We start from the raw sequence: 27,081 nt of genomic DNA on the forward strand, positions 1-27,081 counted from the left end.
TAGACTCTGTTGCTTGTGATTGTTTTAGTTGGTTAAAACTAGGTTGCAAAGTCTTCAGTTGTTGTCTCAGCGGTCTGCAAAAATAAAATGGGGGGGGGGGGGATAAATAGCACAGCAAACCAGTGTTAGCTTTGATTGTTTAATCACCCATTGGATTGCTAGCGGGGTTAGTCGGAGGGGCAGTTTGAACAAGCGTAGGATAATTACTCCTACTGTCAAAGCAGCCCAGGGGCTCTAACAGAGACGACCCGCATGCCCCATGAGTGGCTAAGCACCAACGCCTGGTGAACAGGGCTATGCTCTTTCTCTCACTGTCTCTCTGAAAATTGGCATTGCTGGCTTCTGTGAGCTGGTCCAGGCTGTTGTTGTTAATTATTTACTCATCAATTGCCGCCTTCTTTTGTTGTGAAGACACACGTGGGCTGAGGAACCCAGCCACAGGTGGAAGGATCAGAGACATTTCATTCTTCACGCCTCACAGATAGTTGGACTTTGCTTCGTTGCGTTCCTAGCAGCCCTTCTTCGCTTAAACAGGAAAAAACCAGGAGCTGATGTTTCAGACGTTTATCCTTTGGGGCTGCGTGACGTGACTGTGCATTAGATGGTAGCAAATGGAAACATCTCAGTCAGGTATCGGGTATTTCCATTGATTTGTGTGTGCAGGCGCGCAGTTGTAATAAATACAAGGCGCTGGCAGCCTTACTACAACGTTAAGGCAAATGGCTCGCCCTCATGCCGTTTAGGAAGGAAGAGGTGCATTTGCTAGCCACACTACGTTTAAAGGCGGAAAATGAGAACGTAAATAATATTAGTGGGTGCTTAGAGTCTCCCTGGTAGACAGTGACTCAGAGCAAATTGGCGAAGGTTACCTCGATAGGCAGCTAGGTAATATAATTAGGTGCTCTCCTACTGTTGATCAGCTGTTCTGATACAACTTTCAACCTAACATTCAGAATAACGATGGGAAGGAGGCAGAGAAGTAAAAAGTTGCTTTTTGGCCTGTGATACGTTGCTGCTAGTAAAAGCTAAAAGGCTCAGAGACGATTGGGAGTCTTTGTTAGGAAAGTTTTTGGACTCTGGCAAATGTTGACGAGTTCTTCTGTTCAGTTTGCTGCGTTTCCCTCCTTGTAGGCAAACGTTTTGCCTTTAGGACATAAACTTCGAGCAGTTCAGAGATGGAGCCCAGCTCAGAACAAGCGATCACCCTTGACGTTTATTCAACCAATAATAGATTATTTCTCCTCCCCCCACCCCCACCCCCGCCGCCCGTGAGAAATAGGAAAAGCAAACCATACATTATTATACACGATAACCACCCAGTAGCGATCGGTCTGACACAAGCTCAAGTAGAGTATCAAACCTGTAATGAATTTGCAAGGAACTGGAGCCAGTGAAGCAGATGAAAGATGCATCTATGAACCCCTTGCATCTGTGGTGTTATCCTTCAAACAGAGTGGGCCACATTCTGCGCTGCCATACATCCCGGGTATCTGCCTTAACTTCAGTGGGGTTGAGTAGGTAAATGGTTAGCTCAACGTTTGTGTCAGTATTTTTAAGTTAAAACTAAACTGGAAAACACTGTTAACTACTTGCTTTTCTCTCGGGAAAAAAATTATTCTTGTTTTTGACCCTAGATAACATTGTATTTTAGCTGATTGAATATGATTATTTCCTAATTCAACAGTTAAACTAAGCCAAAATTAATTTTAAATTGCATTAAATAGAAAGGGAAAATGCTCCTTTCCCAGATAATTTCCCTCTTATCTTTTTTAAAAAAAGTTTGTATATTTTTCACATAGAGAAATGGCGCATTTAAATAATTTAAAAGCCTTGTTGAACATATTTACACTTATTTATCCTCACATTCCAGGTAAGAATAAAACTAAAGTGGACGGTAGATTTTTGTTCAGGATGCAATATATTTGTTAACATGATCTCAAGGCTTTACTGATTACTCGCGAAGTTCAGAAAAAATACATTTCAAAGGAAGCTTGAGAATATTTTTTTCCATATGTGGACTTCAACATCATAATCTTCGCATGTTATTAGTAACCCTTGTGGTTTACATCTTATTCAAATCCTTTTTAGTTCCAACAACAATCTCTCTTTTCCTTTGTTCTCTCTTCCCTCCCTCCCTCCCTTCTCCCCCCCCCCCCCCCCAAACGCTAACGCTGAATTAAGCGAACATTGTTTATGGAAAGCCACCTCAAGGCTTCAATTATTTTGTGTTTCCAGTTACACGTTCTAACACTGGCCCATATTTTGTGGCAAAGATTTTTAACGTAACCAGGCACTTAGTATTAGGATATGGGGGGGGGGGGGGGAAGGGTAGTGTTCCGGACTGGTGACTTATCACGTACACCTGAAGGCTAGTTATGCATTGAATAGGAATCAATATGTGTCACAGGTATGTGTGAGTGTGTACACAGAGAGAGCGCTTACCTGACTTTTAGAAATACTTGCTCCAATGACAGTGTATTGAGTCATAGCGTGCCCTCCAAGTTTATCCAGATTTCACTGAATTTTAGAAGGAGGAACTTCTCGTTTAAAATGTCCCCATTATTTTAGCTGGTTCATTTTTGTTCTCTTTAAGGTGCATTTGTTACTATTCAGTCCAGTTCTCTTTTTTTAAAAAATTCTTATTTTTAAGACGAGTTCATTAATAAAATAAGTGGGTCAAATACATTTTGCGATTCTTGGTAGGTGCTTGAAGCATATGTTTAAGTGTTTGTGTGAGAGAGAGATGGATGGATGGTAGCAAGATATGGCTTTATCAGGACGGGCGCGAGAAACCTGCTAAACAAGATCCATCTATATATTCAAAAACATAATGCGACCGCTCACCTTTTTCCTGGATGGAGTAACAGATGTAGTGGAATAGGACCATTTTCTGTGCTATCCGAGAATCTTCCTCGATCATTTATCTGTGGCTCTTCCAAATATCCTCGCCCTCTTGCCGTTTACACCAGCTCTGTGTGTGTTTGCAGAGGCTCGAGCTCAGGAGCGTTTTAATGTGCGGGCAACTATGCACAAAGGTAGCGCGGTGGTGGGATGAATTTTGTCCCTCCAGGTTTAATTATGATCAGGCTCATAAAGCCATTCTCGTCTTTCCAAAGTCATAAACAAACGTCGCGTTAGGTCGCGATTGATGGTGTCTCGTGCCATAAAAGCCGGCCAGGTCAGGAAGGAATAAAATTCAATCAGAGTTTGCGGCATCATTTTTCAGGGGGATGGAAAGGCAGAAAGGGAGACGGAGGTCAAGGGAGAGGATGTCACCATTTCACAACACACCGGAGGTGGAGGAGGAGGAGGGAAGAGCTAATGAGCGATTGTTTTTATCAAGTGGAGTCTAATTTAATCAAACAATCGCTAGATGAGTGGGGGAGGGGTGGACGACTAGGCCTGGGAGTTTTAAATCCCAGCTCTTTGGGTATTAGCGCCTCTGAGCCCGCTCTTACCCATCTTTACTCGGGTGATTCCTTTATTCCGTGCGGGCCAAAAGGGTGAGGAGGTGTAGGAGCTTGCAATTCTCTAGTACAAGAAAGTCTGGCTGTGTTAAAAGTGTACTAATCGCGAGGGAAAATAAGTCCTAATGACCAAACCGTGACAATTTGTGGGGACAGAAAACTGGATTGGGGCTTACCAGTGATCGGTGAAGAAGAGTTCAGTGATTGTTTTTCTCCTTTGTATCAATCTTATCATTTATGTTTTAAAATGGCTCACTGGACAAAACAAAACCCTACACAAATCATTATGTGAGTGTTAAGCTCTCTTGGCTTGCTAGTGGAGACACTGCTCGGTTTTTGTTTTGTTTAAAAAAAAAGACAACCAAACAATCCAACCTTCCACGCCCTCCCACCATTGTTTTCCTTTAATCATTAACATAATTTTGTATGAGCTGTCCTGGTGTTAACACGGGCGAGTTGTGCTGGGTTCCGATTTAATAGTTGTTTGATCCATTTGACAAAGGCCGCTTCAGCTGCTGGGCCGAGTTTTCCTTCAGTGTCATGCCGGTGTAAACGGAAAGCAGAATTCGGCCCAACCGATTAGAAATAATTGGGGTGGGGGCGCTAGTGGAGGGAGAGGTTTAAGGGGGTATCTTATTGCACAGCCCCGCAGCGTAGGCTCACCGAGTTCAGCACTCCCAGTCCACGAAAAATCAGTGGAGCTGACGGTCCAGTTATGGGGTGTTGTGTTTTGTTTTTTTTGTTTTTTTGTTTTTTTGTTTTTTAAAGAACGATTGAAACGACAAACACTAGAAAAAGAGATTAGGAGTGTAAAATTGAAGAAAATGGACCATATCCGCCTTACTGAAAACAAAAAGCCGGGCACGAAGCATTCTTTCTTTTGTTACATTTATTTCCAGACATTCTATTAGTTGCTGGGAGGAGACCTTCTGTTTTGTATTATATATTATATATAATTTGTTTACTTGACGTTTTCCCTGACTGACTTTAAATTTGCTGGCACATTGAGCATATTATGGGAGACTGAGGGCAGCTGGAATTCTAAATGTATGTATAACGTGCTGGGGTGAGTGCTATCGCACAGATGCCCATACACACATGTCCAGGCTCTGGGGATGTCTCCCACAGCTTCATCCCAGCGTTTTGGGAGTGAGACACTGCTATTCCAACCCAGGGAGGCTAGTTCCAATTCCTGCTTTATTCACTGTAACAATGACTACAAACGTTAGTTTGTCCCTGCCAGGAAGGCGAGATCTCCTCCAGCTCGTTTTCCTCTGGACTGAAAGCGGGTTAACTATGCCGAACACACTTACTGCTGCTGAGAAAACGAGACCCGAGTTCCGTGGGCGGCCCGCACGCCAGTTTAAAGTTTCCTAGGGCTGCAGCTCGTCTGCAATGTTGCAGAGAAAAAGCAGTCCAGGCAGGGCCCAGGCACACGCTCAATGCGTGTCCCTTTCTCTCAGCTCCTGCGCATCGCTTTAAGGAGCTCCTTGTGCAGCAGCCCTCTCTGGATTTTCCTACAGCCTGAGGAGAGTTTTTCCCGGAGAGTAGTGGGGAGAGCAAGAAGAAAATGTAGCGTGTTTACGCTCTGGTCTTCTTCCCAAATCAGACATGTAGGGCTCTTTATTTTGCAACTTGTCTTTAGTTTTGTGCAAAAGAACAAATGCATGTCTCAGCCACTTCTGCCTGCAAAGGCCAGAGCTTGTAGGTCACCGGCTGGATGGGAATTGGGTGGTCGGCAATTTTTTTGCCCCCTAAATAAACACAGCTTGAATCGACTTGGGTGGGCAGAAGGGAACAATTTGTGAACCAGGGAGCGAGCTCTGGGCAGGCAGTTGGCCCGAGACTTACCTGCTGGAGACTTTCACCTGACCTTTAGCTGTCAAGGGGCTGCTCAATATATTACCCTGAGTTCAGCTCAACTTTCTTTAGACTGATTTCAGCAACAAATTTAAAAAAGACAGCATCCCTTCCCCCTTTACCTCTGGGAAAAGAAAGCAGGAAAACCAACACATATAGAGCCATTAACTGAAAATAGCTGCATTTCCTGGAGTATAAAAGATATTCAAATTATTGCGCTCATAATTGTATTCAGGATATTATTACACGTATTATATATGAATAGACAGGGCATATCACTAAAAATACATGTCTGTAAAAAAAAACAAGCATTCGATTTAAAACACATACCAACGCAATTCCTCCCCACCCCCAAGCTTCTTGGAATTTATTTAGTTGCCAGAACATCTCTAAGACTTTTTTTAATAAATATTTGAAATAAGGGAAAACATTCTTTTTCATAGCACGATAATGTAAAAATACTGATATCGTCCGAAGCAGAAGAGAATTGTTTAAATAATGTCAGTGCGTGCAAGATTTCCTAGTGTAAATACGTTCACACTGAGTTTAGGTTTTGATGTAAGTTCTGCTAGAGCTTTTTCTGAGCACGTGAAACAGGGCTGCAGCTGCAGGATAGTGCAGGGACATTTCCCCTCTCCCCCCTTCTTCTGAATGGTGTTATTAGTTTATGAAATGGAAAAACTAGTAATATAGGGACTGTAGTACAGGATAACAGCCACCGGGATAGAAAAAAAGCAAGCGCCCTATTATTTTTCAGTAAAGCACTGACCACAGTTTCCCTCCTAATATGTAATTATTAAAATATTCACCACCAACAATTCTAAAACATTGTCCCTGTAATGGAAATGTTGTTTTTTTTTTTTTTTAAATTGCAAAAATACCCAACTTTCTCCCCAGGGCTGCCTACCTCCCAAGAAACCAGTGGAGGGAAGTGACACAATTTCATTAGAAAGCTTGCAAGCAGATTTTGCTCTTTAGGCTGCCTCTGTCCCCGCTAGCTTTCTTCTCCCTCCCTCCCCCCCCAATAATTGCGAGGTGGCTGTTGGTGTTTTTCTTACACCCGACAAAACGTTGGAGCGTTGCCTGCTGTAATGAGCCTTTCTGGGTTTGTTGTGTCTGGAGACAATGCTCCGCCAATGAAATGTCAGAGGTGAAGGGGGGGTCACAGGGAGGCAGTAGGCTCAGGCCTGGACCAAGCGGTCCAGTAGCTCTGCTGCTGCTGAAGGGCAGGAGTAAAAGTGCCCAGGGCCAAGGACTGTTGGAGATCTTTCCTTCACTGCCTTAAGTCTATGGCACCCAAGCCTTTCCTCTTTCCCAGAGTGGCTGGTGGGGACTCGCCCGTTTTCTAGGCCCTGCAGAAGAAGTGACAAGCCAAAAGGATGAGCCAGAATCTGCTCCTGTCTCCACCAGAAAAGCGCCTTCTTTATTTTCACAGGAACATGAGGGAACTCCATTCTCTAAGGCTGATTTTTTTATTTTTTTTTTTATTTTTTTTTTAAATCTCACACTTTAAAAAAATCGATCCGTCTCACCCTTCAGTCATGGCTGCCTTCAGCATCGTTTCTAATCACCTATTAGTTTCGGGGGCGGGAGTTGTGTGTGTGCAGAGCACTATCTTTGAGGACTGCAATGCGGGGAAGGTTTTTTTTGTTTTTAGGAAAGATCAGCAGATCTCCCCACCCCATGGCTTTGGCTCGTCTAACCTTATAACGCTAACTGTTTTCTGAACAGTAGTAGTAAGAAAAGGAAAGTTGAGAGAAGCTTGTGTGTGTATATGATCACTGCTGGGCCCAGATTCTGATTTTACACCAAGAGCTGGCAATCCGAGATCGGAACTAGGCCCTGGCCCTGTCCTTTTCCAGAGGTGAAAGGGGCTTGAGCTCTTGTGCTGAGCGCTCATGCTTTATCAGGTGCAAATGTTTACATATTGCCCAAAATGGTCCAGCTGGGCATTGTTATAGTCTTTTTCCTCTCTCAGGTCTTATTAGCTACTGTCTGTACCTTGTGTCTGTCTGTCTGCGTAGTGGTAGGAATCGCCCACAGAGTAACGCTCTCTGAAAGATTTTTTTTTTTTGTAGTGATAAAGAGAAACTTGGAAGGAGAGGAGCTCAGTGAGTAGAGAGGAGCCGCAGCAGCAACTTTGAAAATGCACTTTAGTCCTTCTGGACAGTGCAGCACACGGGGCCGGGAGTGAGGCTCACTAATTAAGACCCAAGCATTTTCGGCCGTTCAGCTCGGGGTTGGGTTGTTGCTGCAGGACTTCAACCCTCATCCGCAGTCTCGGTGCGCTGACAAGTTATAAAAAGAGGCGCAGAGAATGGGCTACAGATACATTAGCTGGTCATAACTCGTGTTTTTATTCACTAGACTTTAACAAGTACAACCGTAAACAACAGGGAAAAAGTGTCAGAGCCTTGTTACAGCCAATGCTTTAATTACACCCTGAGCCGCCACCCCCCCCCCCCCGCAACCTACTGTTAATGGGGGAGGGACGCCAGGAAGAGTGAGGCTTTTCTGACCCAAAGTGTCACAAAATCTGTAACTTTTTTTTAAAATTGCAACCCCCATATGTTTGTAACGTTGCGCCCAAGGCTACTGGGGAAACCTAGGAAGCCTTGGTAGCCTATGGTTTGGTGTAGCAATGTTGTAATTTATTTCCACCAACACACGGGGCCGAAGTTAGAATGGAGCGAGGAGCAGACGCCCTAAGCTTTTGATTGCGCGAGGCCTCTGTATCCCTGGAAAGGGGAACTGGGCAACTGGGCGCAATTTGTCCTTCTAGCACAATCCTGCGCTGAGATTTCGACCGACTTGCGGATCTTTTCGAAACAGAGCGGCTGGTCCTGTTTTACGTTCAGTTCTTGCATCCCTTATCCAGGCAAGGCGCCCCTAGGCTCCACAGGGCCTGGCGTTGTAGCGGGGAATGCAGGCTCGGGCCCGCAGGGCGGGAAGAGCTCCCTTGTCCCTGCTCATTGGCTCGCAGAGGACAGAGGCTGGGATGAGGGTTTGGAGTCGCTTCCTTTTCTAAACGCTGTTTGCCTTTTATTCCTGGTACTCGTGGACACCCACCAATTGACGCAAATGGCAGTCTTGGATGAGCACAGACTGCACGGGCAGGTTCATAAGTGTGATGAATTAACCTCAGCAATTACCGTTGCCCTTTTTATTAGCGAGGACTTTTTTTTTTTAATTTAGATCTAAAACGCCAATGGGACAAAACCATGCAACTATAAATATACACACATTCTTAGAGGGAAAAGTGTGTTTATATCTTTGTGTACGTAAGATGTACTGCGTGTCAGATCAGTGTACAAAACTTCATTGTATAACCGGCACCTGGATATTAGCTAGCTCTCTTAAACAGCTCTACAAAATGAGTGATTCAGTAATATAGTTTAGTGAGCAGTAGATTAGCAGGAGGACAATGTAGTAAATTACAATCACAGGCCATGTATTCTCAAATTAACAACAAATTGAACCCTTGCAAAATTAAAAAGCACGGTTATTGAAGCCTAGGGCTATTTCTGAAATACAGATGTAGTTCTGTCGATTTCCCCCCCCCCCCCCAAATAACAAGTAAATGACGGGAACACTTCGGTTTCTCGGTTCAAGTTGCTGAAGAAAAATGAAGACGGGGGAGGGGGGAAACAAACCTTCGCAGCTTGTGCAAAATAGGCCAGTGCGTCTTTATAGGTACGTTAACCACTATTCAAACGCAGCGTTTCTTTATATGTATGTCAAAACATACCAGCATTACAGATTTTTTCCCCCGAGCAAATTGTCTTTTGTGATACAAAAGCACCTTGTTTCAAGGAACGCTCCTTGTTTTCGTGCCTTTAGTTACATGTGCCACCAAAGAGCTGCAAAACGTTTAGTGATGTGGGTCAGAGCTCTTTAAAAGGGAAAAGCCGGCAGTGTAGTCCGTCAGCTAGGCGCCTTTCCGGCACAACTCCCATCGATCTCCATGCAGGACCGGTCTCTTAGCTAGCAAGAGCCGCTGAAATTGAAGAATTGGACCTGTGGCGATTGCCCCATCCATGAAATACTCATGTCGTTGTCACCGGCGCAAGGCAATTTCCGTGCGCACGTGACACCCATTCTGAAATGACACGTTTGAAAGTTACAGCTTCTCTCATGAGTAGGAAATCTCTTGGGATGCTCGCCTGTTCGTTGGAATTACCATGCAAAACCAGGGGCTTTCGTCTACTGTGTATTTCATCTTATTGGTGTGTGTGTTTTGTCTGCAATTGTTTGTGTACAGAGGGACCCGTGAGAGTATAGGTACACACACCTCCATTCGCGTGCTAATTACACACGATAACAATTAACCAGCGTGACATACCCTAACAATTATTTTTCAACCATGTTTAGCCATTGGTGCATAGGCCCTACATAGTTTGTAGAGACTAACTCACAGAGATTGGAGTTTTAAATTTTAAAAAATCCCAGCTGGAACAGCCGAGCCCTTTAACAGCATTATTCCCCTTACAAGGAAAATTTATGAAAAATAATGGGGGGGGGGCATCCTCGGGGATAACTCAGGGCAGGGTTTGAGGCTCTGAAGGCAGGGAAATAGAGACCTATAAGCTCACCACTATCTAGAAGCACGCACAGAAAGGGACAAAAGTACTTGTCGGACACTTTTTTTCCTTTAACACATGCTCTTCCATCTTAAGAGCTATTGTATTTTTAAAAAGCCATTTCAAACTATACGTGTATTAAATCTCCGCTCCTTATTTCTGCCTGTCCTAGAGAAGCCTCGAGCAGACATTGCTACCACTCTGGGATTGTTTTCAATAGCCCAAAGACGTTGCCTGTTTCTCACGTCTCGGAATGAAAGCGGGCTGCTTTGCAGTTGAAAAGGCCCGGACGCGATTGTATTTGCAAAGAAAACAGACCCCCTCGCTTTCAGCGTCTGAAGATGAAGTGCGCGCTCTGCACCTGTAGGGAGTAATGCAAGCCGATGGGATGTGTGTGTGTGTGTGTGTGTGTATACACACATCTATTGTGCTTAGACTCCGTCCTGCAGGGTCAGCCTTAAAGGAAGCATCTGTTTCCAATTAGCAGGCTCCGAGCTCCTGCTTGAGACGAACACTGTTCCCGGGCAAGGAGGTGCCCTTTGAGCACCCGCTCCGCTCCGAACAGCCCGGCCCCAAGTTTGCTCCGTATCCCACTGAAACCACCTCCTCACGCACCACACGCTTTTTCCATTACACCTCTGGCAACTGCCTGCCTTTCACACAGGCACACAAAGAGCCTCTCTCTCCGGCAGCCCAGTTACTCCCAAACGGTGACAAGCTCGCTCAAGTCCACACACATACACGCACGTCATGAAATGGCTCTTGAATACGTTCAGGACCGTTTCTGGGGCTAATACACACACGATCGGGTTCAGACATTGGTGCTGGAATCTCCTTGTACCCCCGCCTTTCCTTTTATAGGCTTAGACTGTCCCCCCTTCTTCTAATCCTTATAGAACATTATTTACTTTTTAAACACACACACACCCACACGACAGCGAGAGAGAGAGAACATCAGCGTTCCAGTTATTTTACCTGTGTGTTCTGTAGTTGTCTAAAGGATCTAATTTTTATGTTTCTAAATGTGCTGCCTGAGACAGACAGTTAAGAGAAGAGTTAATTGCTGGGTGGTAGATTTTCAACCAAAGGGAAATGTATGGGCTCCACGACCTCTGGATAACCTGGGTACCTTGGCACGACATCTTTCAACAATATTTACTTACCTTGAAGTTGCTATTTTATTTATTTCTCAAGGCATCTTTCGAGATGGTTGGAGCTCCGGGGTGAGCTCTAATTATAGTCAGCAGAAATGTGAATGGCTCAGTTCTGTAGGAATTGGATCATAAAGGTGCTGGATAGGGAAGCTTATTGTATTTCTTCTCTCTCATGCGCACACGAACTGGCGTTTTCAAAAAAACACCCCCTCTGACTAGTTTGAAAGATATTTGAGCAATTAGGAATTAATTCGCCATGGACCAAAGGCAATTTCAATGTTAAGTTATATCAGTGATCCAAACTTGGAAGAGTTCAAGTGGTGGAAATGGTACATTGGGGTGGAGGCAAGCAGCAGGAAATCAAAACAAGGAGTGTACAGAAAAGGAAGACTAGGGGAAAAGAGCTGGAGGAATGTTAGTGGCAAAGTTTTTTGTGGTTTTTTTTGTTTGTTTGTTTTGATTTTCTTTCATTTTTAGTTGGGGAAAGCACTAAAATGCACTTCAGGTCCTTTGTAGAAAGATGATTTTTAATATCAAAAGGAAATTAACTGGATATTTCAGGTACATGATGAGGCGAAACAACCCTGGAGATAAACCTCAAATTTAAGAAAGTTAAACAGGAGCAGTAGCAATGGTTTGAGATCTTCTCTTACTTGCAAATTAAAGGTCTGGATATTAAATGTATATTTTAGACAAGTACATAAAATAAAATGAATTAAAGCCCCCCCAGCATTTTACACAGATTATGATTCTCCTCCAATCGATTATGTCCAACTAAGATGCAGACGGCAGCCTCCACCAACCGTCAGGAGTGATTTCTCTAGGGAGATGAAGACCATTTGGAGGCAAAGAGCAGGCTCAGGCATTGGGGTTATTCTTCATGAGTTCCACATCAGCTTCCACCATCTCTTTCACCAACTCCTGCAAGAAGGAACAGCATGTGGTGGTTATTCTGGTCTTTTGGAAGACTCAAATGCCTGTTTTTTTTTTTGTTTTTAAGTTTAATTGCCAATCCATTGTGCAATACTCAACGCACTAAAAACAAAATACCCCACCCCTCCAACCCCTCATTTTATGTATCATTTCAATTATTATTTAACTTGTAGGGAAAAGTTAACTTTGATGTTAACAGCAGCAAACAGAAGTTCAGGAAAGAAAATTCCAGGGGGCTGTCAAATACAGAGACAACTGAGCAGTAATTTAAAAAATACCACAATTTATGAGAAAAATGCCCTCCTGAAGGATCCAATATTAAAATAGCAGTGACACCAAATGTAAATGCTTTATTAATAGAAACCTTGGTTTGTTTTATTTGTGCATTTCCATGCTTTAAGTGAGTGCTGTGCTTCTTTTATACTGTTTTTTTTTCTGCCATGGCTTGGCTTTTAAGGCTGGGACTCTAATTAAAGCTAACTATTTTCCAAAACGTTCAGCACCACGATATTCAGTCCAATGACTATTACAGCATTCAATCCTTCAATATGAGCACCTGGATTTTTAAATAGCCTTCATGTAATCATTATTGAAACTGTAATTTCTCTTTTTGTTCACCAGTTAAGAGCTTCCCTCTTTCCACAACACAACACAAACAGGAATAAAACAGTCCAGTAAGAGAACTTACATCAAAAGTGACTCTGGGCTTCCAATTCAGTTTTTGTTCTGCTTTGGTACGATCTCCTTGAAGAAAATCCTGGGAAAAGGAAAAGAAAAGAAAAACATTGCAGGACCTCTTTATGTGTTCCTTGTTGCAGTGTGTAAGGTTTGCCATTGCACTGCTTGCTCCTTATCTAAAGCATCTTGAGGCCCCCAGCAGCTGTAATTTGTCTTTAAAAGAATGAAGCTAGATTAAAAACCTTCAGGCTAACGAAACCATCGGCCTGACTCCCTTAACAGGTTGCAGTTGAGGTGGAAAGGTAAGGCAAGGGCCACACAAAATTGCTGACAGCTATTGTTTAGCACCACTTATACAAGAGACTCCTCTGTCCACACACATTTCCTTGCAAGTCCTGGGCTAGATCAGTGTCTTTACAGGCCACACTTAGAAACTCTGACAAAAATCATTTATTTGTGATTGTGCAATTTCAGTTAAAGCTCAGATGCCTATAAATCACCAGGACGCACATTTAAGAAACCTTGCACAGGCCACTTAAAACGTAAGGAGTAATTCTTCTTTACATCAAACCTTATTGACTCTTTAATGGTAAACCCTTTACATTACATTGTCATATGTCCTGATCATGCTACTAAGAGAGCTGTTTCAAATTATTGCATTTTTCCCCCTTTTGATTAAACAGAAGTAAATCACAAAGCAAACATGACAACTGAAATGTTCTCTTTCAAATAAAAAACATGTGATCATGGAAGGACTGTGCTGAATAACTGTTAGAACCCATGTTACTGCATTGTTATAGGGCAGTGATAGCACGTCCAGCAGATACGTGGAGAGTGAAAGCTTTTGGCACACTATTTTTTACAAGAAGTAACTTGAACATCCACATAGAAACTACCCTGAAATAGTATATTACAGGAACCCAGACACTGTTAGGCTTGGATCATAAAGATGTGGTTGACTATTTAAAGTGCCACAAACACAAACATGCTGCATCTCTAATGAAACTGAAAGATATTTTGTTATTGTTTCTAGATTAAACATTAGTTATACAAATACCCCTTTGCTTGAATTTATGTACACAGCTCACCAAAAACACAATTCAAAGCTTTCTGTATGTGAAAGGATGGGGTATAATTCCACAGCTAATTGTCTTCTGCATCCTTGAGGGGGGGGGAAATATTTGGGATAAATTCTGCCCTCATATTTGACTTCCGTGATGTAACACAGCAGGATTTGGTGTTTCTAAAATTGGGAACATTTTTTGGGTTTTTCCCCTCCTTCCTCCATCCTTTCTGACCAGTGGTGGAGCTAATGAGCATTTTGTGGCATTAGCTCTCCAAAAGAAGTACCGCTGCACACAGATACCATCTTCTTGCGTGTCTGTGATCATGTTAACTTCCAAAAATAGCCTCGCCCTGTGCCAAAGGTAGGAAATTCTTCTTCATAAATGTGCTATGTAAAACTAGAGGGAAAATCACCTCAGGTACTGTACTGCAGACGGGGTTGTGGAACAAACAGGTCTGCTGAGAATGTTCCAGGCAGCATTTTTAATAATTCAGTCTGTATGCTAAAAATAACGTTGGCTTCCTCCAGAAAAGACTAAACAGCCAGATCCAAAACAAAATAAAATGACAAGCAAAATCATTTTCTTTTCCTAAGTTATCCTAAACATTTCCTATTGCAATTCTATCATGGCGTTTGGAAATTGCAGTAGACCTTTGGGGCCAAATTCGGTAAAACCCTTACCAATTTGAGTAATCCCCACTGGAGTAATCAGATTATTCCTCCGAGTAAGGAATACCCAAGTGAGCATAGCATTGCAAAATCTGGCCCTGAAATAGGAAAGACTCCCATTGACTCTGATGGACTTTGGATCAGGTTCTAAATCCAAATGGAAGTATTAAAATGTATGCCCTCTCTTGTTTTAGTTTAACATGCATTACATATGTCTAGAAGCAAGAAAAACCCTCTTAATACAAATTTCTGTTCAAAACCAGTTTCCTTTCAATCAATACTAATGCAAGCTGTTTTAAACATTTAAACCATTAGCTAGTAACTTAGTATTTTTAATATAATCTAATTTTAAAAGTCATAATAAAAGGTATATAATAAAACCAGAGTTTCATTTTTATAAAACATTGTATAAAGTAATAATTTTACATCCACAATCTTTATTTCAAAACCAGATTCTTTCAAAACCCTGCTAAATCTAGGGTATTGATTTTTATTTTTTTTTTACTCATTGTGGAAAAAGGTCAAGAGACAAGGTATGTCATTGTCTCATTGCACAGCAAATAAGTTTACAGGAAAACTACATATATGCTGCTTTTAAAAGGTTTGGGAGCAGTCTTTAAACTTCCTAACACAAATGTTCTCCTTTAAAACCATTCATTTCCAAAACGTTTTTTTGTTTTCAATTCAAACCCTCCATTCACAAACATAAGCACTCAATTGCTGATAAGCAAAAAATAAGATTTGTTTTTCAAATCAATAAAAGTTCTGAAGTTGCAGTGAGTACAGCTGGATGGGATACAAGATAACACAGAAGCTAGTATATGAAATCAACATAAGAATATAAGATAAAAAACAAATGAGAAACCTTAAAGTTCATGTACTTTAACAATAAAATAGTAAAAGTACTCTGGTGTTTAGTTTGTAAAAAGATTTACTATATACGATAATACAATTTTCCTCATTTGACTCAGGTTAAAACATTTTAAATGACTTTCCTAGAGAAGTTTATATACTTTCTTGAAACCCTATTTTACAATAAGATTTAATTACAAACAACATTATATAACCAGAATTTCTTCCTATGGATGGTTTAAGCTGTTCAGCTATAAAAGTTAGTAGATAGAAGATAACATGGATACGAAAAACAATATTATAGTTTAAACCAATCATCATAACATTACACCTAAATTTAAGGATTGAACGTATTGTTAGTGAAAGCTTGAAACACAGAATGGAAATGTTCTTAATGATGACTGGAAAAAGCTATTACTGATTAAAGGATTGTATTGCAGTCACGTTTGCTGTATTTTTCTACAAGTAGCACATAATATGAAAACAATGAAGTAATTACAATTAAATAAGAGTATTTGAAAAAAAAACTCTTGGAACTGAATCACTGCTTATTTATGTAATTAAAGTCTTTCATTGAAACTAGAGCTGCACCTATTTAACTTTCAGATTTAGTCTGGTAAAGCCCTACTTTACCACTCCAGGGGCTTACAGCTTTTCAGTCCCAGGGCTTTACTTTCTGGAGGCACAACCAGACCAAAAAAGTTTATGAAGGAAGAGGATGAGGTGAGTCCCACAAGGAGAAATGGATCTTTGTGGTTCTTGAAAGACAGCTGCTGCTGAATACAGACCAGCCAATATTCCTGTTTCTGATACCATAGTCGGTAAAGTATAGTCACATAGTAGTATTTCTGCAGGATTTTTTTTATCATTGTGTTTTACACACACAATGTATAAAAAGAAAGTTCCTTGACTTCATGTAGAATTCAAGGGAATAGATAGGCAAGTAAGAGGTTTTTTGTTTTGTTTTTACCAAAGCTGAAAATGATGTTAATTGTTTTGTGTTATTTTACAGTACTTGGACTTTGCAAATAAAGTAACAGTGAAAAGTTTAAGTATCCATTTTAGGAGGAAGTGCCATCCGACTCTTATTTTCCATGAAAAAGAAAATGAAGCATACAAATGGCAAGTTTTAAATGTGAGTTACAACTTGTTCTTGAATATGGAAAGCTGAGCAATCGGTGAAGTAGCTAAAGGGGTAAAAGGCAACAGCCAAATTGTCTGTTGCCATTTAACACTATTGTAGAAATCTCTGACAGATTTAACTTCACTTAGCTGTGATATGATCTTCTCTCTAGGCCAGGGAAAAGAATGCATCTATCTGATATGATCTTTTCTGTTTGTCTAGCCCTCTCCCACTCTGTTTATAATTATAGCTTAAAGCCTAAATGTGCAAAAAACCAAAAACCACGCCCCCAAAACCACCTCTAAATTTTATTAAACCTGATTTTATGGAGATTCGGTTTTATAGTCCAAACCAAGCTAAAGCAAACAAACAAAAAGGTACACACATGAGTACAGAGAAACTTGTTGTGTAGTGTGGCCTGGTATTTTTTAAAGAGTTATAAAACCCAGATAAAAAAATGTAAAATATTTCTGTGTAAAGATCACATTTCCTCAGCTCTGGTTCTGAGTGTCATCACTACTTTTATTTTGACTCATTAGGTGAATGATCTGGTTTCACTGTGCAATTTATTACTGTCTAATTCAATTAAATTTAACTGAAAATTTGAAAAGCCTCAAGACAACATGAGGGAAAAAAAGGCATACAGATTGCTTAAAAGTTCTGTAAGTTTTCTCCGAATACTACAGTTGATCTGATAACATTTAGATTAATTCATTTAACTCAGCATCTAGGGTCAGATTCTGCCCCCAGTTACACCAGTGTAAATCCAGAGCAAATCTAATGAGATTATAGGTGCTATAAAATACCTAGGAAGTCAATGGCAAAACTCCCATTGACTTCAATGAAGATAGGATTTCATCCCTAAAATAGACAGAGTTGACCTAAATTGTAATAGTTCTGCAGTCAGAAAGTTGTGGTGGTCACATTCACAAGATGATGCATAAGGCTTTCTGGAAGCCGACTTTTTATGTCACAGATCTTTTATAAACTGATAAAGGGGTTAGACGAAGCTCTGAAAAGTCACCAAACTAAGTGCCTGTTCCTGCAGTTCTTTGCCTGAGAAAGGTTGTCAGAATTGGGCTTCTAGGTCACAAAGTTTTCAACAATGTAGTAATTTGAATACAAGGTTTCCTTAAACCCCATTTTTCTCCTCTATCCTATGTATTTCCTTCTTGAGACAGCCCTCTCATCTTTGACTCATGCTATGAAAAAAACAACCATTTAAGAAGTCTGCAATATTGTACAATTTTTCCATTTCTGTAATTTCTGGGGGCACATGCTGAGGCCATTTGAGCTCCCCCTATAAGTGTTTTATTACACAGAATATTATTCTCTCTTCAGGTACTTTTTGGAGCAGTTTTCATATGTATTTGTACTGAGAGATCATGTAACGCAGCTCATTGACAGGTCAGCCCCATAGCATGTTTGGGTGTCTGCTACACTTCACTGTTAAAACATAGCAGACTTTGTTAAATAGTTTCCTGAAATCAGTTAGTTAGGGAGGAGATTGATCAACCAGACAACCCATGATACTCAAGATGTATGCATCACTAACTGCATCAATTGCTGTCGCCCTTATCTTCTATTCCCCTAACACTCCCATTACTTGTCACCAGGCTGTGTTATACTGTGTGTCTTAACTAAGGCCCTGTTCCTGAAAAGACTTAAGCACGTGAACAGTCCCCTTGACTTAAATGGAAATACTCACTGCGTTAAGTTAATCACGTGTGTAAATCTGCAAGATTGGAGCCAAAGAGCCTCAAAGCACATATTACTAGGTATAGTACTACTGGGAATAGTACCACTGAGCTCAAATGAAGACCTACATGGAACTAGTCACAACAGTTTGGCAGTAGGTGCTTGCAGCCCTTATACTCTGAGATTTTCAAGGCAGGGGACATTTTCCTTAATTTGTCTGTAAAGTGCCATACACACTTATAGTGCCATGGAAATAATAATATATAATAAAACAACTGGTTTCAGAGTAACAGCTGTGTTAGTCTGTATCCGCAAAAAGAACAGGAGTACTTGTGGCACCGTAGAGACTATTCCTGTAAGCACTGTAAATAAGAAGGGAGTGTTAAGATGAAGTGTGTCAATGAGGAAAGCCCAAAATCTACACACACACAGAGAAAACATCTTGAATTTAAGAAGGGCAGTTATGGAGTGGCATTCAGTTTTCATTTTCCACCACTATTCTTAGAAAAGCAAAGTTGTGGAACAGTTAACGTATCAAGGGAATAAAAGAATGCCAGTGAATTTGGTTCCCTATCTAAATTTGTTTTAAAGTGGCATAAGCAGGCTAGCTTTCACTCTTGCGTCAGTGATTCCTCCCCCTCGAAATATAGTACTTTTCACAAAGAGCCCTAGAGAAAGACAAGGGCAAATGCCTATATGGTGGAAACCGCTCAAACTGACCTTGGATATTGTGAAACTCCATTTGCAATGAAATCCTGACCTTTTTCCTAAGTGTATTTTAATATGCAGAAATTGTTTGCTTAGGAAACTTCACGTATAATCCAACAGTTCTGTGGAATAGAAGGACTTTAGCATGGGGCTGATTTTGAGAGGTGCTGAGCACTTGCATTTGTGATTGACTTTGGTGGGCTAGGGGTGCTCACTATCTTCAGGATAAGGCCCAATCAAAGAGTTCCATTGTATGAACTGATATCAACTAAACATAAATCGAATGAGATCAGCCTTTCCTCTTGTACCACAAACCAGACACATTACAGCAGCGTCTTTAATTGATCTGTTTGATAATCTCCAATTTGATCAGCCTCAAAAGAGGCAGGCATGAGAACTCACAGCAGTAATAAACAGAAGGGTGATAATTAGTCATGAATATTCTCTCTCCTCTCTTCCTCCCCTCCCCCACCACTTTCCCACTTTATTGCTGCGTATCAGCACAAATTGAAGCTGAAGCCAGACCTCTCTTTTAATGACAGGGGTGATAAGAGACACGAAGAAAACAGCAAACTGTCTGGTCTGCTCAGGAAGTTGGGAATCAGTGGCATTGTCCATCAGGGAGGCCAACAGAATGCCGTCAGTGCTAAAACAATGCTTCAGCTCAACTTCAGGGAAATTGAGTCAGTCAGCACTGGCTCGGACAAGCACACTGACATTGGAGATAAAATGGCAAATGGAGCAAAAGAGAGGGAGCTGACCCTCTGCGTGGTATGAGTCTCGTTGCCAGGGCTTTATCACTTTGATGGAGGCAGTGCACAAGTTAATCAACACGAGAGCATAATGCATATGTACCTCTTAGGAGAGCATATGCAGACGTTAGGTTACTACAGTTATTATCTTCGTGCAAAAGTCAACTGAGTTACATGCCTAATATGGTCAAGTATTAGTCACTCTTTTAATTTCCCAGATGAAGCCTGAGAAAATGTCTTGGCAAAAATTAGTCTTTGGTCCAGATAAAATTCCTCCTGAGTTTGGGCTGGATGAGAAGACCACTGACTTTAAAGGGCTTTGAATCAGGCCTTCAGTTGCTCAACACAAGTGTTCTTTACTGGAGGTTTTTACAGGCCAGCTACTGTTACAGTGTATCCAGTTTGAGCCCAGATACTCTTCAGGAACATGAGATTCATGTATGGACAGTGACATACGTAAACATGTGGAATAGTCTCACAAGGAGAGTGCAGGAAGCCGTACAACTCAGGACTTTTGAAAACTAGACTGGACACTAGAGATGGAATCCTGGCCCCACTGAAGGCAATGGCAAAACTATTATTGACATCAGTGGGGCCAGGATTTCACCCTAGAAATGTACCAGAGGGCACAATCCTGCATTTGCAGGGAGATAAACTGGGTGAGCCAACTCCAGCTTCTATGATTCTATAAACACAATGATGATCCCAGTTTGGGACTCTGCAGATACCAATGAAGGCTTCCACTTAATGAGATCTTTTGAAGTGTAACAGGTGCCGATGATAAGAACGGTGAGAATTCTAGGGAAGATGAATAAAATTAAATCAACTACACTTGCACGTACCATTTATTATGTAAATCCTGAGTATGGTGAAAAAAAGAAACTTAAAACATGGGACAATATACTATTTTGTAAAAAGAAAAAGAGTACTTATGGCATCTGAGAGACTAAGAAATTTATTTGAGCATGTGCATATATACAAATTTAAAACACACACACACACACACACACACACACACACAGGTTAAATAAGTGGCCACATTGCGGCTGAAGGCTGAAATCTTAATTACAATGCATTGATTTTGCTCCCCCCACTGCAACATTGAAAACTTATTCAAACAGGTTTTGTCTATATTAGAAAGTTGTACTGCTTTAACTACACTGGTATAGTTAAAGTGATATAATCCCCCTGGTGTGGATGCAGTTATAGTGGTATAAAGATACTTTATACCGTATTCCCATATGGAAGGGGAATAATTACAAATCACCTTTATACCAATATACATTCATCCACATTAAAGCTTTCACCACTAACGAATTCAGTCCAAAAAAAAAAAAAATCACACGCCTGACTGAAATGGTTATACCAGTAAAACTTCTAATGGTAAACCAGACCTTAAAGATGCATATGTAAATACACATTCTTTCTCTCTGACATTGTGTATCCAGCCAGCCAGCTCCACACACGTGCACAGAAAAAAACCTTTGGGTTAACTTGCAAAAAAATCTGAAAAGTAAATAACTTGAAACCACATTTTATGACAAACAAAACTGAGTTGTTCAAATCTTCTAGAGAAATTTAGTGAGCTTTACTGATAGTGGGATCCTTTTAGAAGGCAGCAGGGAGGCAAAATGAGAAGAGGTCATTTCCAATTGTGACATAACAGAAGAATAACATTCTAGCTATCAGCCCATCTTTTCATTAATAAATCAATTTTTTTGTTGTTAATTACTGAACTGTATTATGTTGTAGCTTGTGTTCCATTATGCCCTGATCTTTTGAAAACTCTTGTGGAAGTGAATGGGACTTTTACTTGCGTAAGGAATAAAGAATTGGGTAATCACATTCTGATCCTACAAGCACTTGTTACCAGGCAGAGAGCTTATTATTGCGGGTGAGAGGCTCTTTAAATGTAATTGCCATAGATAATTTTTAATTATGTCTGAAGATTATTTTCCTCATCATTTCCTCTTCCTGTCATGCTTTTCATGTGTTTTTACTATATTGCTAAAGTTGTTTGATTTCACGGGGATTAATTATGTAGTAAGAAATGTGAACGAAGGTGGTGGAATCAGGTATTCAATGCTTATGAGGCAAGCTGCTGACGCATGCTTAAAAACCTTTGACACATTCACTGATCTGCTCAGCAAGGTGAAAATGAAAACTGGCCTACTGTTATATTGCTAAATTTTAACTCTGCCACAGAAATACAGTGCATCACTTTTAAAAACCATTTATTCATTTAAGAAGTGTTAGTAGGTTTGCCAGTCATTGCTACGTAAGTATCAGAAACGAAAATGATAATCACAACAGTGAGCTTGTTATTTACCATTGTGGGCCGCATCCAATACTACCTTTATGACTCTGAGGAGGTCATATGGGCCACAGCTGTGTGTTCATTGGGCCGCAAGTGGCCCACGGGCCACAGGTTGAAAACCACTGGTTTAGAGAAATGTTGTAAAGTAACAGAATAATCAAATCTCTATTTAACAGGGTGTTACCATATTACAGAGTTAACCTCTTTACAACATCCAAGCCATGTGATTAATGGGGATTTCATTAATTAGAGTGAAACTACTGTCTCTACTCATATTTAGCAAGCCAGGCATTTCTATCAAAAATTATTTAAAAAAATTGGACAGGTGTGCTCTCTCCCCCCATCCCCCCCCGGGGGTGGATGCACAGTGTTAGATATTTGGTTACCATTTAATCAAAATTCATAGTATCTATCTGTCCTCTGTCTATTTTGCTGGGTACATTATTGATGTATTAATTTTTCCATAACAACCTCCTAAATTTTTAGGAACTATTTCTCTAGTTCTGGGCTATTTTTCTTATTCCAATTAGAGGTTATCAGTAGGCTAGTGGCTGCTAACACATGAAAGATTAACTCTCATTTCTTTGAGCATGACCATTTCTGCTAAGAAATCTCCGGAGATTATTTTGATACAGACGTAGGGATGAAGCATTTCACAGAAAAAGAATCCTCCTCTTCTCCACAATGGATAATAAAATCTGAGTTTCATTTTGTCTTTGGACATGTCACCTCCAATATTTCCCTTTACGGACTCACACTTATATCATGACTGCTTGACAAAAATACCCAAACTAATATATTTTAATTCTATAATATGGATGTCTAAAGGTACATCCCCATCACTCTTCTACCATCACTACTTTGTGATGATGTAAATGTAATATCTGATGAAGGAGAATGTAATTCACTTTTTATTCAACAAAAACCTCTTTTTTTTTAAATGAAAACATTTCCCCCTCCCCCCAAATTTGAGTTTAATCAAAAAGCCATTTTCTGTCTAAAAACATTTTGATGGACACATTCCAACAGCTGTGATCATCATATATTATCTCCCTTTCTTGGATATATGTTTAATTAATAACCTCAAACAGTTAAAGGCTAAGTTGTGACTTGGACTACAGGCCTGGGCAGAAAAGTAAAAACCCCTTTTACACTGCTACCGTGGCTCTTCGGACCTTGGATTCACTTACTTTCTACCCAGAAGCAGGTGGGCAGGAAGCCGGAGAAGGGGGAAGAGGTGGGGAATGAGTGGATTCTTGTATCCACCCACTCATGTGGCGTCAGCATGGGGGGGGGTAATAATTTGCTGTGTTACAGGCCAATATATATCCTGGAGCCACAATTCCTTTCCTTGCACAAAACAACTATATGCTGCCCCTTGTTACTGGTTGTGTCCTAGAGACACAATCTAGCCCTAAATGTCTTCACTACCAATCATACTTGATTAACTGTCTATAAGCACTCTTTCTACCTGCATCTCAATCAGTCACTGACAATTGTCAGAATCAGATATCAGTAGACGATAACTGGAGCTAATGTAGGATTTTAATGTTTAAAAGAGATGCTCAAGAGTTATGTTTATCTTACATGCCTAACAGCCACAAAAATTACCTGTATTTAAAGAAAGCCATTTAAATGTGCAAAGAGAAAAACAACTGGGGAAGGGGCGCTATGGGCCCCTCCATGAAGCTGGCACATAGGTTGCTTTATTTTCCCTCAAACACTTCTTATTACAAAACAAATGATCCATGAAAGGGTTAAAGTAAAGCACGGTAGGACAATTTTACATTCTGAGCATGTCCTGAACGTATTCTTCAGCATGCTCGATAGAGAAGGAAATCCAAGCAGTGGCCTTTCACATGACATCATAAAAGCCTAATTTATCACCAGCCACCAAACATCTAGAAAATCATAACATCCTTTCAGGAAAACCATGTGCAAAATAATCAGATTTACTTTGATGAAAGCTTTAGAATACAAGTCCAAGCAGGACGCTACAAATAGTAACCCTTTGCAGGTACTTGCCACAGCTAACACCTCAGACTCATGTTTTGCCCAATAGGAGGCTGCTGTATTTCCTGCTCATAAATAAGTTTATTTTTATATTGTATATGTATGCCACCAAATCAGACTGTTGAAGACAAAGGGTCAGATCCTGGCCAACGTGAAGTCTGCTGTGCACCACTCTGGTGACAGAAAGCAGCTTTAAGAATGACCTAAGTGGCCAACTGAGGACCTCCTTTGCATAGGAAGATCAGTGCAGAGATGATTTAGATGGTCTTATGCTCCCCTAACCCTCACAGTCCTGGTGCAGGTGCCTCAGGGCTGTAGTCTGAGCACTGCTTTTATGATCCTTAGCTACTGGAATGGCCATTGGAGTGGAAATTTGGTATAAAGACACCATTGCCTCCCTCCCCTTTTGGTTTCTGAGCTGAGCATGCTGAAATAGCCCCAAGAGCTGGGCTCACAATCTAATCTGGGGATCTCAAACTCAAATCACCACAAGGGCCACATGAGGACTAGTACATTGGCCCGAGGGCCACATCACTGACACCTTTTCATATAAAGATACAAAAGCCCTCCACGTCTTCGGCTGGCCCCGCCCCCACTCCACTCCTTCCATGAGGCCCCACCCCTTCCTTGTCCCCATTCCAACCCCTTCCCCAAAGTACCCACCCCAACTCCACCCCTCCCTGCTCACTTATACATTACATGGCCTGATTTTGAGCGCCAAGCACCTGCAGCTTGTTGAGTTCAGTCAGAGTTGTGGGTGCTCAACACCTCTGAAAATCAGGCTGCACAATCACAGCAGCCTGTAGTTGGAGTACAAGGGAATATCTCTGAGTTTTAGTTGTGGATCATCCTCGAGGTTGGCTGAAGTGTTCTATCAACATCATTTATTAAATGCAATGACAAAAATTTGAATCCTAATCTGGGCACAAGGAAGCCCTCCACACACCATTACCTACACACTGCATGTAAGTTGTACATTTCATCCAAGGATCCAAAAATACTTTACAAAGATGAGAGATAGTTCTGTCTGTCTGTCTATCCAGGACTCAAGGCATTCAGTGTATTCTAAATGGGTGGTTTTTTTGGCTCAGTGAAAACACACATGGACTTATCATAATGTTATTCTAAATCTCCAATTAACACTAATTCAAGAAGCGAAACATGACTGCAAAATCAAATGATCTTGCATTTACAAAATAAAACAAATGAGTGCATTTCTTTGATTTAAAAATTAGGTATTCTAGAACATAAAATATGTGCATTGTCATATATTAAGTAAACAACATATTTAAAACTCTCATTATCCTTTGAGCGAACTGGCCAGCATTTATGTAACATTCTTGGACTGTAACAGTAAATTCAGATAACTGAGCAAAGTGCCTTTGAATCTGGCCTTAGAACTCTTACTGGTCAAAGCCCAAGTCTTGCTGATGTGACATGAAAAAATAAACTTACTTATTGTTTTGTGTTTTCAGAGATTGGTAATAAAAGCAAATTCTTATGTTACTAGTCAACTTTTGAGAATGAAAACAGGAATACTATGCACAAAGGATGCTGGATCCAGGGAACGACACAAGCTCCCTATGCAGGAAAGGTTAGGGAAATTTTTCAGAACACTTTTTTTCTTTCTCTCTCTCTCTTCTTTAAAAGGAACAAACAAAGACAATAACACAACAAATCACCATAAACCACAAATTCAATAAAGCTAATAAAATTATCTTTCGGTAAAATAAGAAATATTTCCTCCATCTTCTCCTTTTTCTATTCCTCTTTCGCAACTTCATTTTCAGGCATTCTTTCTTCAGTGTTTGTACTTTCCCACAGACTACCTGGGCCAAATTAAGCATGGGGTAAGAGGTTTCATTCTCCACAGACTTCTGGGGAGTTGCACTTGCTTACATCAAGTCTGAATTTGGCCCATTTTCTCTATTTTTTTTCACTCTTAGGAAATGTTTTAGGTTTTTCCCACTTGTTAAACCTAGTTTCTCTCTTTTTCAAGACATTTTTTCTTTTCTGATTTGATGTTTCTCTCCCTTTCTCTCTAACTCAATCTCTCTCACATTTCTCTGTTGAGCACTATTTCCTTCCCACATTTCCCATACCTTAGTTTCCCTCCATGCTCTCCAGTCACCTCGTAGTGAGATGCCCCTACTGGTCCTTTCCCCTCTTTTCTTCAACACTGATTTTTCATACTTCGTTCTCATGTTATTTTTCTCCATAGGTATTTTCCACCTCCAACTTCTTCTGCTCTGGTCTTCTCTCCCTATTCCCTGAGCCTCATTTCCTTTTTACTTGTCCTCCCAGGGGCTCTTCTGCGTCAATGATATGTGGTAACTGCAAACCAAATCCCATCAGCCTCTGAATTTTGATGAATATTTTGCAGAGGGTGAGAGAAATTGCAGTGCCATCCACACAATGCAGATGAGCTGATAGGGCTAAAACTACTGTAGTATCTGGAAGCAAATGGAAAAAAAAAGCACGCAAGATTCACTGAAGTCTTAGGGGCATCTTCTCACCTACAGTAACAAAAACAGACATTTACTACTATTACTGTTCACAGAAGTTGCCTACGAGTGAGGCTTCCATAAATTTGGCAATGCACTCATCATATATACATTAAACATATGCATAATATACGCCACTCCTTTTCACAGCATTGCTAAATGCAAAGAGCGCTGCTTTAAATTTGTTCTCTCTATGACCTTCTTCGCATAACTACCTTCAGTTAAATCAAGAAAGGACTTTTTGATCTGCTACCAAAAAAACCTTGATTATTTCACTCTGTAGCAGTCGAATAAGACAAGGCATTACAGAAAGGGGAAAGTTAACATTTTCTAGTGATCCTTCCTTAATTACCAAACCTCTTTTAAGTCCAAGAGAAGAAGAAGTCCAGAGCAATTTTCTGTGGAGCTCTATATGCAACAGTGGGCAATGGGTTGGAATCTCCCTAAGGCATCACCTGTGTGATATCTGAAATGCAAGATGCACCCATTACTTAATTATCCTGTGATTAAACTGTCCCTTAGACATTCAAACAGTAACCTATTGCCAAGTTTCAGGCTGAATTGTTCTTCAACCAGGCTATAGATGGCCTCATCCTCCCCTGATATTCAATTGTCCCCCCCCATTCTTATTAGTTTTCATTTACATGGTGGTAGCACACAGAGGCCAGGCAGAGGTTCCATTGTACATTCCCAATACACGTAATAAA

At 40.7% G+C, this 27,081-nt stretch overlaps 1 protein-coding gene and 1 long non-coding RNA gene across 2 annotated transcripts in view; one reads left to right on the forward strand and one right to left on the reverse strand.

Annotated features, from left to right (window-relative positions):
* Nucleotides 1-516: 516 nt before the first annotated feature.
* The window catches only part of LOC141982666 (uncharacterized), a 40,991-nt gene continuing 14,426 nt past the window's right edge, over nt 517-27,081 (forward strand). Inside the window, exons 1-2 of the long non-coding RNA XR_012638171.1 lie at nt 517-630; nt 25,346-25,464. This is a non-coding gene — a long non-coding RNA (uncharacterized LOC141982666). The remainder of the gene's footprint in view (nt 631-25,345; nt 25,465-27,081) is intronic.
* GMDS (GDP-mannose 4,6-dehydratase) overlaps nt 11,616-27,081 on the reverse strand; it is a 550,335-nt gene continuing 534,869 nt past the window's right edge. Inside the window, exons 10-11 of the mRNA XM_074944947.1 lie at nt 12,683-12,751; nt 11,616-11,982 (exon numbers count right to left, since the gene is read on the reverse strand). Of these exons, the coding sequence (XP_074801048.1) occupies nt 11,920-11,982; nt 12,683-12,751 (132 nt within the window). The 3' untranslated portion in view covers nt 11,616-11,919. The remainder of the gene's footprint in view (nt 11,983-12,682; nt 12,752-27,081) is intronic.

This window comes from Natator depressus, chromosome 2 (genome assembly GCF_965152275.1).
Source record: "Natator depressus isolate rNatDep1 chromosome 2, rNatDep2.hap1, whole genome shotgun sequence".
Lineage (NCBI taxonomy): Eukaryota > Metazoa > Chordata > Testudines > Cheloniidae > Natator > Natator depressus.